Source organism: Micropterus salmoides, unplaced genomic scaffold, assembly GCF_014851395.1.
Source record: "Micropterus salmoides isolate LMB-PRFRI ecotype aquatic unplaced genomic scaffold, ASM1485139v1 Ms_hic_scaffold_17, whole genome shotgun sequence".
Taxonomy (NCBI): domain Eukaryota; kingdom Metazoa; phylum Chordata; class Actinopteri; order Centrarchiformes; family Centrarchidae; genus Micropterus; species Micropterus salmoides.
This window is the reverse complement of record NW_024040817.1, coordinates 24,637,969-24,651,378: the sequence shown is the minus strand read 5'-3', so window position 1 is coordinate 24,651,378 and position 13,410 is coordinate 24,637,969. Positions and strand designations below refer to the sequence as shown.

The 13,410-nt window shown below is 42.8% G+C and overlaps 1 protein-coding gene across 3 annotated transcripts in view; it reads left to right on the top strand.

The window, feature by feature from the left end:
• The window catches only part of fhod3a (formin homology 2 domain containing 3a), a 64,482-nt gene that overhangs the window by 43,962 nt on the left and 7,110 nt on the right, over window positions 1-13,410 (top strand). For 2 of the 3 annotated variants that reach the window (XM_038725250.1, XM_038725251.1), the window contains exons 9-18: window positions 275-418; window positions 634-869; window positions 2,548-2,967; window positions 3,937-3,990; window positions 4,514-4,648; window positions 5,201-5,251; window positions 8,682-8,899; window positions 10,515-10,847; window positions 11,642-12,339; window positions 12,743-12,883. In XM_038725250.1, coding sequence (XP_038581178.1) covers window positions 275-418; window positions 634-869; window positions 2,548-2,967; window positions 3,937-3,990; window positions 4,514-4,648; window positions 5,201-5,251; window positions 8,682-8,899; window positions 10,515-10,847; window positions 11,642-12,339; window positions 12,743-12,883 — 2,430 coding nt within the window. The remainder of the gene's footprint in view (window positions 1-274; window positions 419-633; window positions 870-2,547; window positions 2,968-3,936; window positions 3,991-4,513; window positions 4,649-5,200; window positions 5,252-8,681; window positions 8,900-10,514; window positions 10,848-11,641; window positions 12,340-12,742; window positions 12,884-13,410) is intronic. The other variant, XM_038725252.1, reaches the window with a different exon arrangement.

The following is a 13,410-nucleotide window of genomic DNA, read 5'->3' as shown; positions in this document are numbered from 1 at the left end:
GAATGTTTATATAGTTTGTATTAGTAATTCTTTATCATACTTAAAATCATGCCTTTCCTCATTCCTTGTTTATTACATGTTTTAACTGAATGTTTTGTCATTGTATGCAACATTTTTAAGCAGGTGTGTCAGGTCACACTACTTTAGGTTTTAATTGAGCCGTTTCAAGGATTCTCCAGCCCAACCGAAATGAAATGACTGAACATGCAATATTGCATTTTTATCCTCAGTTACACCTTGATGTCTCCTTATCTGTCTCCTTTTCTTTTTGCAGACGCTTGCCGCACTGCCTGACCAGGATTCATTCTACGATATGGTGGACGGTCTGGAGGAACAAGGCATGGAGACAGTGTCCCAAAGGCACCTGGGGCGGAAAGGCACTGATCTGGACTTGGTTGAGCAGCTCAACATCTATGAGGTTTGAGACACACAAAGTCATAAACTCATAAGGAAGATATTGCAAGCTGATATTTACCTTTCATTAAAGATCAGATTTCAGCCAGTAAATGCTGCTCACATCCAATGAATATGGATCCACACAGTGTTTATTGTACAATTGCTTAATACTAAAATTTCTGTGCGAAGCACCTGTTTCAACTTCCACTTCACACCCAAAATTACTTTCCTCCCTAGATGACCTTACGGCATGAAGACGGCGATGACAACAGCCAGCCTCCACCAACAGGACGCCAGGACCGCCGACGCGTCAGCCTCGGGGACGGGGACAAAAAGCGTGGTCTGGAGAGGAGGCGGAGCCGCAGGGCCTCTCTTGGGCGGTCCGGTCACGCCTCGCCCTGCAGCCCCGCGTCCCCACAGAGAGCCGGCTTCCAGCCTTTCAGTGGGCAGAGAGCTGAGGACATAAGTGAGAGGTGAGAGAAGGGAAAGCAGAGGGAGAAAAGGGGTTGGTTTTCAGCAGGTATAAAGAAGGATTGTGCCATATATTTATTTATTTCGTCACTTTTGAGCTGCACGTGTTAACTTAGCTCAAGAGAGAAGTTCTCACTGTCTTATACCAACGTTTTCTGCTTCAGAACACTGTCAGGTCTCCTTCCATCCATGTAAGTTCAAAGGTCTCTCAGGAAAAGGCCAGCTCCTGACCTCTGTGGCCCTCTGCCCTCTGTTTTACTGCTGCTGCTCCTCACTTACATGCTGTAACAATTAGTGTGTGTCATCTCACATAAAGCACTCTGGGTTGATTTTTTGATTTTGCAATGAAACACTGTTTCAGACCTAAGAGAAATAAAAGAGTCCTCAGCAGGTGCACAAGCCTCCAGGGTTTGCTTGTAATTCTAACAGAAGCGTACACATTATTAAACCAGCACAAAAAGGGGAATTTGGAGGCGGCTGTAGCTGTTTACCTCAATTAAATCTCTCTACATCCATTGTAGTTCTTTCACTCCCTTTATGAGCCTCCTCCCTTCATCTCTTTACTCTATCAGTGTGTAGCGTGACCGAAGCAGATGAATTATGTCCCATGCCTCAGCTAGTGTTAAAGTGGTGTTTGTGTGTACGAGTGTGCACACCAGCACACATTTGTATCTTGAAGTGAAAATGTGCATAATTGTGTGAGAATCCATTTGGTTTATTGAATGAAGTGATGGGTGAAAGTTGTTCATGTCAGAGACCTGAACCTGGCAGCAACCGCCAACTGGACTGGAACAAGGCTCCTCTGGGTTCACTAGACAAAACAGTTTAGTGACTGATTTCAAGTCAGTTATTAAGCCGTGGCATATTCTCCTTCCTTCCCCTCTATATTTCGTTTTTGTGTGCATGTAAAACAACCTAACTGGACACATGGAGTGTGTAGTGTCTAGTGAGAAATATTCATCCCCCCCTTTCTTACTTAAGTTCTGTGTTTTCTCCTGTCTTAAGCTTTTTGTTTTGTTTGTTGGTCACTACTAAACATTATTTCCACACATCAGTCTCATCAATCTCTTCTAACCCTGCAACTCTTTATTTCTTCAAAACTGTGGTGATTTGTATTTGCATGCTATTCTTATGTATCGCATCATGTCTCCCACAATCCTTCCCTTAAATGTTCCAACCATCATTTCACCCTCCCACCCCACCCCCTCCACAGAGAGGAGGAATGTGAGGATGGGATAGAGGAGGAGGAGGAGGAGGAGGGGGAGGAGGAGGAGGAGGAGGAGGAGGAGGATGAGGAGGAAGAAGAGGAGACTCCAGTGACTGAGTCTGATTCGGATGAGCAAGAGGGGGCTGATACAGTGTCTAAACAAACCACCCCCAGGTATTTTAGGACATGGTGAAAACGTGAAAATGAAATGTCTTGTGGTTTATACAGTATATCTAGAGGGTGTGAAGCCACTAAGCTATTTTAATGTGTCATCTGTCACTGTTTTCTGTTGTATATCTGGTTGGTTTGATCTCCTTGTGGTCTCTACTTGGTAGTTATTAGTATCATTACAATCTGTAGCTCTTAACACCTGATTAAGTAAAGCTACAGGGCGGTATGGTTCTACTTCTCTTACTTTTTCCCACTAAATCGTTCATCCATTTATTCCTGTCAATCCATTCCTGTGTTCCTAGCCCGACTAGACATCTTCAATCCGTAGTTCACCGAACAACGGTCCAGTCCATCACCATCACTTCCAGAAAGGAGAATATAAAAGAGGAGGAGCAGAGGAATCAGACTGAACCACTTCCAGCACCCACCCTCCACTGCCCCTCTACCCGCACCTCCTCTCCTCCCATCTCCTCCCCTCTCAGCCCCCCAGCCCAAACCTCCCTTCTGGCCTCGCTGCTGGCCAGGAAAAAGTCCATTGTCACCGTCCCGGCTACCAGGGAGGTCAGCCCGCCATCACGCTGCAGCTCCCGTCCCTCTCCTGACCGGCTCCCCTACCTGCCCCACTCGCCCTTTCACCTCTTCTCCTACGACCTCAATGAGGAGCCGTCACCACCGTCACCGGCCAAACCAAGTGAAGAGTCACCCAAAACGACGTCTCCCAGGTCAGACGGACTATAGAACTCAATCTCCCATGAGCTCAAGAAGCACAGAAAGCTTTCCTTGCATCTCTTCGACGTTGCACTTTCTTTTTCACTTTCCACTTCTGTTTCCAACTTTTATCCTCACACCAGCTTGGATCTTTCTGCATCAATTTCGTTATTCATCACCAGTTCTTTTCACTTCTTAGACTGCACGGCTTCTCACCTTCAGTCTCTCAACGCTCTTAATATCACCTTTTGTTCCTTCACATCTCTTTTCTTAGTTCTGTCAGTGCGTTGATAGTCCTCCACTTGTTTGCAAACTTCACTTTGCTTCACTTTTCCCTTTCTTTTCAAGAACAGTACAAGAACAGTAGTGTTTTCACAGACGCCTTTGTCAGCTCTTCACCTGTGTATCTGTATAGTCACTTCTTGCTTCATAGTTTGATAATTTATGTAGAACTTTGCATTTCCTCATCCTTACTTTCTCCATTCACTGCTTTCTGTCCATATTGAGTGTTTCTGATCTTTCTCTTGATGGATGGGACTGTATATTCATGTGACGTATACCTCACCTTTACATAGGTTGTCGTGATAATGTCATATGCAGCTGCAACGATTTACAGCTCTGCATATTCAAGCAGAGACTGAGCTCTGTGAAGTCACCTATAATTAACTGGAATCAGAAGCCAATATGTTTAAAATATGCCAACATGCTTAATTGACACTTTTGCTTTGATGAGTCCTTTGAAATATATTGAAATTTCACCGTGTTATTTTGCATGTGTTACTAAAACCTAAAATAACATACTTGTAGTCTAAAAAGAAACTTGTTACCTGCTAACACTGGCTAAATGGCAAGCATTCCTGTTATGTAACAAGGTGTCACATTAGTTTCTTGCCATGATGAGTTAGTCAGTGGGGTGTCATGTAACCGGGTGAGTGTAGAGGCCACTCACTATTTCCCACTTTTTCACCCCTTTTCTCACCCAGGAATGTCATGTCCTACTCCTCTCTGAGCACCCCAAGCACGCCCACAGGCTCCAGGTGAGAGGACATGTGCTTCAAAACATCCTTAAAATACTAACTCGTGTATTGCTAACACGTTCACATACGTGTACATGTTAACGTGTATTCACATTAACAAACACGCAGATGTGTAACAAGTATGGACTGTGTGCAACCCCACGGTGCATTTATAGTGATGAGATACTGAAGTGAATGTGAGCACTCTGGTTCCCTAGTTACTTAGCTGCTTTCCTCCTTAGAGAATACAGTCATTTCACATAATTTATGATGGTTTATATGCATACTTACACATACAGAAGCTCCATATATGCAGGGAGCACATTTTGTGTTATGTTAACAGATTTAGCTCTATATGTTGTCATATTGCATCACAGTAGTGCAGCAGATTAAAATAGAGCAAAGACAGATTTAAAACAGTGATGCATTCATTATGGAACATCATGAATATATAAGAAGAAAATATCGTGGAATAAACGTTTATTATTGCACTATGCTGAAGGAGAGAACTTATTTTTTCTCTCTCTCTCTCTCTCTCCATCAGGCCGGCTTTGGGAGGTCTACTGTCCTCTTCATACCGACAACACCAGGAGTCTCTGGCAGCTGAGCGAGAGCGCCGCCGTGTGGAGAGAGAGGAGAGACTGCAGAGGATAGAGAGAGAGGAGAGGAACAAGCACAGGTGCGGCATCGCAGGCTTTGTTTTTGAAAACAGTTTGGGATAAAAGTGGTCAAGTGGTCAGTGGTCAACTTAGGTTTTTGTACAAATTAAACTAATGAGGCAAGAATTTGTGACCTTTAGAGGTGCTGGTAGTAGGCATCTGCTATATGCAGATTTATCTTTATCTCTGGACAGAGCCAGGCCAGCTGGTTGCAGTCTTTATGCTAAGCTAAGCTAACCGCTGGCTGGCTGTTGAAAATGTGAGAGTTTTTGGGTGCTTAATGAGTAGCAAATAATATAGTATAGTAATGTAGTATTCAAAAAAGTGCAACAATACTGATGAAAATATGTGGATTTAATATATTTTTTAAAAGACTAATTATACAGTTATGATTTTACCATAGAAAACATCTGAGAAAGAATAAGGAATCATGAGTTGAACCAGTACCTTAACTGCACGTGTGCATGATGTGTAAACATGTCATATTCACACTGGAAGGTCTACAGAAGACCATACTGGTGTAAGCTATGATTGTTATGTTTTAAAATTCTCTGTTTATGTTTCTCTCACAGTCGCGGCTATGTGGATAAAATGGAAGAGGCCAGACTTGCGCGGGAGGAGAGGTAAGTGTGTGCACTAAATCAAAACAACAAACACACTCACATTACAGCTGTTATGTGAATATGTTTCAACCTGTGATTTGGGAATCTCGGTAATAGTGTAATTGTTTTCAGGTTAAAAAGATGCCCTAGGCTGGGGGATACTGAACTAATTTTCTGAGCTCCGTCTGCCTGTTTTCTCCTTTCTTAAGGAGTTATAATCAAAGGTTTGATTGTTTTGGCTGCATGCTGTGAGAAAAGCAGGCAGGATTCATCAGGCTTTTCACACTGAATGCACATAAACAGACACAATTTGGACTCATGCACATTTACGTTTAAACACAAAGAAGAATTTTAATGAGGCCTATAAATGTATGTTTGTGTGCAAATGGAAATCACAGGAAGCAACAGATTTACTCAAGAGGGTATGTGAGTGCACGATCAGATTCGGGGACCAAATCCAATGACCATCACAATATTTCAATATATTCTTGTTTTTCTCTTCTCTATTAACAGTCTATGCACTGTGTAAGTAAGTTAGCATATTTCACAGAGCAAGGTCACAAAGTGCTTTACAAGAGTAAAATCATTAGAAATAAGACCATAAAAGCAGTAATGAAACAACAATAACAACACCATAAAGATATTTAAAAAAAAAGAATCAAGCAATAAAAAATAAGAAATAACAGACCTTATAAACACACAAGATTACAAACACTAGACAGCACGAGGCAAGAAAAAAGCCAGTGTGGATAAAAGAGTCTTCAGTTGCTAAAGGCGTCAACAGATACTTCACTACTTGTCTTAAGGAAGTGTGGTCCACAGTGTCGGGCCACCACTTCAAAGGCACCTTTTGTTTTCAGTCGAGCGACCAGAAAGCCCTTTTGGAAAATCTAAGTGACCTTACTGGTGATATAAGGATTGAGCAGGTCAGATATTTACACAGGTGGCTGACCATGCAGGGCTCTATATGTAAAAAAAACAAGAAGCTAAAAGTTAATCCTGAACCTGATTGGAAGATAGGATGGGTGTGATTTGAGTTGACCTGGTAGACCTGGTCATCAGCCTTCCAGCAGCTGGACCATTTGTTGATGGCCCAATGATGGCTTGGAAAAGTAAATAGGAGTTACATTAGTCTAGCCGGGTTGATATAAAAGAGTTATAAAAGAGAAATATCATCTCTACCTCTACCTGTTGTAATGCAACAGGCCTGTATTTCTTAAATGGAAGAAACATATACAGGCCTAATGATTTGATATGATGGTCAAAGTACATAGCCTGATCAAATTTAATGCCAAGATTTCTGATATTAGACTGTACGTACAAGAGAAAGGGATCCAGGATACTGAGCAACCATGGAAGCTGGAGCAACAATAAGGACCTCAGCCTTATCTGTGTTGAGCTGTAAGAAGTAGACCATCCAGTCCTTAATGGCAGTCAGACAATTGTGCAGAGCAGTAAGTTTGTCAGTCAAGCTTAAAAGAGACATACAGCTGCATATCATCAGCATAACATTGATAAGAGATATCTTTAAATAACATGACCTAAGAGAAGCACATATAAATGCTCTGTGCTTCGTATGCTCCGTATTTGTATAGTGCCTTTCTAGTCTTGAAAGAAAATAATACAGAGCCCAAGACCGAACCCTGAGGCACACCACATGAAAAGCATCTGTTTCTGACCTGTAGGAACCAAGCGCCACTGAAAAACTGTGCCAAGTGCTGTCGTTTTTCCTGTAGGCTCAGACCTCTTCCACCCTCAATTTAAAGCACTTAGAATAGCAGACAGTGTCAGAGAGTCAGAGCAAAAAGAACTAGAGGAAGACAGAGCAAAAGAAAGGCAAAGTAAGAGCAGCTGGATTGAACAACAAGACAGACAGAGGTGGACCGAAAGCCAGAGAGGGAGATGAGCTGCTGAGTGAGCATGAGAGAGATGTTTCAACAAGAGAGGCTGATGTATGTATGGTGCATTTGGGTGTCACGGTCATCAGGAGTTTTTACCCCGGCTCATCTGTCACAGCACTGAAACACCTGGTCAAAAAGAATTTGCAGGAATAAGGATGGGGCCTAATGACGGCCAAAAGAGTCCAAATAATATTGTTAATGGTACACATACTAGAGTTGGACTGAAACAGGATTTCTGATGCATCTAGCAAATATTTTGTGGTTTGTTAAAGCCTCAGTTCTACTATGTGTTGCTAATTGCTTAGTTGCTAGTTGCAAAAGGCAAATTAGCAAGTTTTAGCTGGTGAATGTTAGCACTATCATTGAGAAAATGTTAGTATGCTGATGTTTTAGCTAGTAGCATATAGCTCATAGCACCACTGTACCAAAGCATTGCCTCACAGAGCTGCTAGCCTATTGGTCTTCTTCCTACATACTAAATCTGTCATGGCAGTCCATGTTATATTATCATTATCCATGGTATCAATCAGTCCTGACTTTTAATGGCAATATCAGGTCATAATACATGGACATAATGTTAGCTTAGCAGACACATAGAGTAAACAGCTTATCAAAGAGTGATTTACTGTCACTCCTTTTTAGTGTGAAAGGACGTAGAGCACGTTGAAGGTTTGAAACACGCAATATAGAGTTGGCTCATTCACTCCATTTCCCTCGTAATCACACACACATATACACACAAAAACAAGCACATATATTGGTGTCCAGTTTCTTCAGACCTCTGAAGTGGCCTGATGCTAATGAACTCTGAACAGAAGCTCCACACATTCATGGTGCTGTGGGAAAGAGGAGGGGTTAAAGAAAGAAAGAGAGAGAGAGAGAGAGAGGGTTGATTCAGTGCCCCAAAGTCTCTGTTCTGGCTAGCAGGTTGAATGCTTAAGTTTGGTAGGGGTAGAAAGAGAGGAAGGAAAAGGACAAGGGATGAGAGCTGATCGAGGCACATCTTGAACAGGTTTACTCTGATTCATATCTGATGTTTGGCCTTTCAGCAGCCAAACTAACATTAACTTCTCCCCATCTCTCCCATTCTTCTCTCCTGTCGTTTTCTTTTCCTCTACACCCTCCCTCCTAACACTTCTTCTCTAAACTCCCTGGTTGAATACCTAGACTGCTGGTGATAGCCGAGCATTTTGGTTGACAGGAGAGGGGAGCAGGATGGTGAAACTCAGGATTTGTGTGATGAATGCTTTTGAATGCTTCGTGGACGATTAATGGTGGTAGAGGAGTGAGATGGGCTTATAGTGTCAAGAAGTGGCATGGCAGCTGTAGAGGAGAAAACACAGAGGAATTGGCTGAATGTTTTAAAAGAAAACACAGGTTGGAACTTTTTGATGAATTCAAGTAAATTGGCAAAGAGTGGAAGCTAGTTTAGTTTAGGGCAATTTGGCAAAGACCAACACTGACAGAAGAGACAGAAGGTACATTGTCTGTGACTCTATTTTTTTTATCCTTTTGTCTTCTGATCCTCCCTCTCTGTCCCTCTCCTTCAGGTATAAGAACGTGGAGCGTCTGGCGGCAGAGGAGTACGAGAGGGAGCACGTTAGGGTGTCGAGGACTCGCCCTGACCTCAACTTGACCTTTGAACCCTTGGAGGCCTGGCCCTCATCATCGCGCAGCAGCACCCCATCCTCTTTCGCCTCCCAGGAGGACGCAGAGGCTGACCCCGAAGCCAGGACCCCAGCCACCCCCTACACGCCCTCTGAGACCGGTAGGACAACTGTGACTACAGTTTGATGGAGTAGCTGTCATATATTGACGCACTGCATACAGTATTGACTAACAACATGGTGTCTCTGTGGGGATGGGAGTTATTAACAAGTCAAAAATGCTTAGATGACGAATTATAAGACTGACATGTCAACTAAAGATTGTTTTGTAAAATTTTACAATTTATAATTACTCTCCGGTTGGTTTAGAGGATTTATATTCAATAGTGTAGCCAAATGCCACATATTAAGTATTAAAATATATAATCGTATCAGCATTACTACGGCTAAACTACTACTAGGATTGCTACTATTTCTTTTGCTAGTACTGTTAAAAAACTAAATTAAAAATAAGAATTTAAAGGGGTTAGCTTATGTTATACTATACTGTGGAATTGTTTTGTCTTATAATGAATAGATGGAATAGGTGTGCTGTTTGTCAAAAAATGCTTAACGTGACAATGTATTGTTTTGTAGAAGTATTTTGAGTGAATAATTGCTTATATCAATGAGATTAGACTGCTAACAGTTAAAATGCTGGATTACATATATGCATCGTGTCCTGTGTATCGCTCATGCCTGTGAAGGTAAAATGAATCCAGAGTGAGAATGGTGGACCCCACCACTAGAAATTAAAATGAGTATGTAGAGAGGTAATTCCTGAATGTAAAGACATTGAATGGCTATTGCTGCCAACATAAATAGCATCAAAAACAGGGGGTTTGACTTCATAAAAATCTTGAGGATTATGACTTTCAAGTTGTGTGTGTTAAAGGTCTCTTAGTTAAGAGCACTATGACTTTGAATTCTGCTGGTTAATACAAATTAAAACCAGAAGGACGCCAGTTCAATTCCCAACTGGGCGCCCCAAAGCAATCATTCTTAACCTTAAATTGTTTCAGTTTGCAGACTACCATTTAAATGGGCATGCAGACGTGAGCTAAAGAGGGAGAAGCAAGACAGACTGTGGAAAATACTGGTGGGGGGGACACCATCAGGGGAGGCAGAAAGCGTAGGGAGAGAGAGTATGGGTGAAAGGGTCAAATGGGTTTTTGAAAGACCTTTTAGAAAGTGTGACGCCAAAACATCTTGTGTAAGAAAAAAAGTCTTGTTTGGGAGCTAAGGGAATGCGCAACTATGAGCTGAGGTACTGTAGCTCAAACGGGTGAGCGTATGAGGCCTCACTGTGTCGTGTTATTTTAACCCCGCCTGCATCGCTTGCAAGGACTGTACTGTTGAGTTACCTGTTTGTACCGTGTACATGAGTGTGTTTTGACGTAAACAGGATCTTAATTCTTCATTTCCTGTTCATATCCCGATCCTGCAACAACACGGCTTTCTGTGCCTGCCATATTGTTTACATTAGTGTATAAGTGTTCGTGGGAATGAGTGTTGATCATAGACTGTAAAAAGAAAGGTGCTGATACAGGGGTGTCCCATGTGCAGCCTAAACAGAGGTACCTTTAAAATCAAAGACAGCTATGGCACATGTTTCAAACTGTATTTTATTGCAGATAAGTTAGAAACCTTTCTGTATTAATGACTGCCCCAAGTTAAATCAAGGAACCTGCGTTTTATAGAATAAAGTAACACTGATTTTTGTTTTTTTTGTAACAGGAGAGGCTGATGACTCCAGTGCCAGTCTAGAAGCAGAGGAAAAAGAGACCACTGTGGAAGAGGAGGAAGAACAGAAAGAGGAGGAAGAACAGAAAGAGGAGGAAGAACAGGAGGAATTAGAGGAGGAAGCGTCAGCAGAGAAGGAGGAGGAAGCTGAAGAGTGTGAGCAGGAACCAGAGAAGGAGAAAGAGGAGGAGGAGGAGGACAGCGGCATCCTGAGTGACAAGGAGCGACAGAATGAGGAAGTGAATGAGAAGGACAACTGCTCGGCCTCCAGCATCTCCTCCGCCAGCAGCACTCTGGAGAGAGAGGAGAGGGGGAGCAACGAGAATGGTGGGTAGTTTTGTACTGCATCATGAACTAACATTCAGGCTACATTTTCAATTCTAGTTTTTAGTAAGTTGCTTATAAGGATTTTATTCAGCAGTCATTCTTTTGAAATTATTGAAATTATCGGCTGAGATGGTACTAAATGACTTGTTAAGATGGCCACTGCAATCATGGTTAAAGTTACACTGTTGAATTTACAACCACTAATGGCGCTATTTAGCAGTCATTTGATGAGTTGGTGTCGTTCTGCTGCCAGTTCAACATTTATCCTGACAGACATTTAACCAATGTAACAGTTTTAAGATTGGAGTCTGTGGTATGTCGGCTCTCTCTTTCTGTGTGGTTGTCACAACGCGTGCTGCTGTGTTTTGTACAAGCTGTAACTGACCAATAGCTTTCTTAGACACACCAGACAGAATTGTCTTACAATAGCACAGCCTGCTGGAGATGAAATTATGTATTAACTTTTCTTTGTCTGCCCGGGAGAGAACCAATCTGACTCTGCCAATATTCCTTAAATGACAGAAAGACAATTCAGTCAAAATTGAAAAAAATTTGAAAAACACCATTAACTGTTTCCACAGGCTGAGCATTACTCCTTTTGACGAGTAAGTGCCCCTTTATTAATTCTTAATGATACTTAATTTGTATAATATATCTCATTGTATTTCTAATTTAGTTGATACTCTAAAGTACGTAAGCACTTGATTTAAGGCCATCTTGACAACAGCAATGGCCCAGTGAGCGCTCTTTCTTACATTCCTCTCTCCTGTTTACCCCATCAACCTCCTTCTCAGGCTTTAAGGAGGCAGAAGTGAATGAGCAGTGCAGCAAACTCCTCAACAGCAAGCTCTTCATGCTAGACATGCTGTACTCCCAGAACAAGAAGCCCAGTGATGAGGAGGAGGAGGAAGAGGATGCAGAGAAGGAGAAAGAGAAAGAAGAGGGAGAGGACAAAGAAACCGAGGAGAATGCGGACGGGCCACTGGGCGATGACCAGAAGACAAACAACAGATCTGACAAATCAGAGAACCGCGGGACTATCCGACCATTCGCCGAGCGGTTTGGAGACTTGATCAAGGACCTCGTTTCGCCCCACCCTCACCTGGATATTCCAGCCCCTGAGCCCCCTCCTCCTCCACCCAAAAAGGAATCGGACACGATCTGGGACCAGCTCCTGGCCAGCCCTCGAGAGCTGCGCATCGGGGACATCAACTTCACCGACCTGACGGAGGACGATGACAAGGACATTCTGGATGCTGTTTTGATGGGAGGATGCGGAGACCTCCCACCCCCGCCACCTCCTCCCCCTTGCATTCCCTGCTTTCCTCCACCACCACCCATGCTAGGCAGCTGCCCCCCACCCCCTCCATTGATTGGGATTATGAGGCCTCCTCCTCCCCCTTCCTTTAGTTCCTCAATTCCAGTGCCTCCTCCCCCGGAGCCACCTCTTTTCAACAAGAAGAAGAAGACAATCAGGCTCTTCTGGAGCGAGGTGAGTCAAGATTCAGTTACCATTTCCATCAGTCAAGTACAACTAAGGCTTTTTGGACAAAACAATTGCATCACTGTTTTCATTTATCCAGTGGATGATAAGTGGAGGCATAGTGTCTCACACCTTTCTCTCTGTGTGTAGAGGAATTAAGTCATAAACGTTTTTGGTTTGTCTGAGGCCCATTTTGTTGGTTGGGGTGGAGGTTGTAAGGATGAAAAGTTCTTGTAAGACAGCACGTTTTTATTAACCCGTTGTGATTGAGGAGTCATCACAATGACCCACTCTGTTCCTGGTCCTGCTATAATTTGTGGTTCTTTGTGTTCAGAGTCTCTCATTTACCTGTTTTATTGTAGGAACTGAGAGTCTAACACATCCCTCTGCATAATGTTTTGATTGTGATCAGGTGCGGCCGACAGACTCTCAGTACAGGGACTACAAGCGGAGCGGAGACTCGCTCTGGTCCACACTGGAACCAGTGAAGTTGGACACAGCCAAACTGGAGCACCTGTTTGAAACGAAATCAAAGGAAATACCAGTTACAAAGGTAAATAAGCTGTGCCTGAACAGGGCTCAGAGAGGTTTGGGACATAACATTTTATATTTGTCTGTGGGTCAGTCAAAGGTCGTACTACCTAACCAGATTTTTACTGATTAGTGGACAGACTGACATGTTTTCTGGTCACCTTGCACCAGCATATGATATTTGTGTGAATTAATTTCTTAATCCACCACATTATGTGTCTAACATATTTAATGTTGTATCAACTTCTCATGTAAACTACAGATGATCGACAGGAGTCATGTACTTTCTATTTTGTCCTTGTGATATTTCCTGTACATCAGTGGCTGGTGCTTTATCACAAACACGTTGTTTTTACCAACCAGCCCACGGGTGTGGTGTCCACTATCTCCAGCACTTGAAAGGTGATATTTTAAGAGTTAAATGGGGTCACATGTGTTCTGATCCTGACCAGTTTTGAATCCTTGGTAATTCTCACAAAGCCTCTAAATAAGAAAGGTATGATCTGCTAAGATGGGGAGCTGAAATAGGCTTCTCATACTTTGAACTCC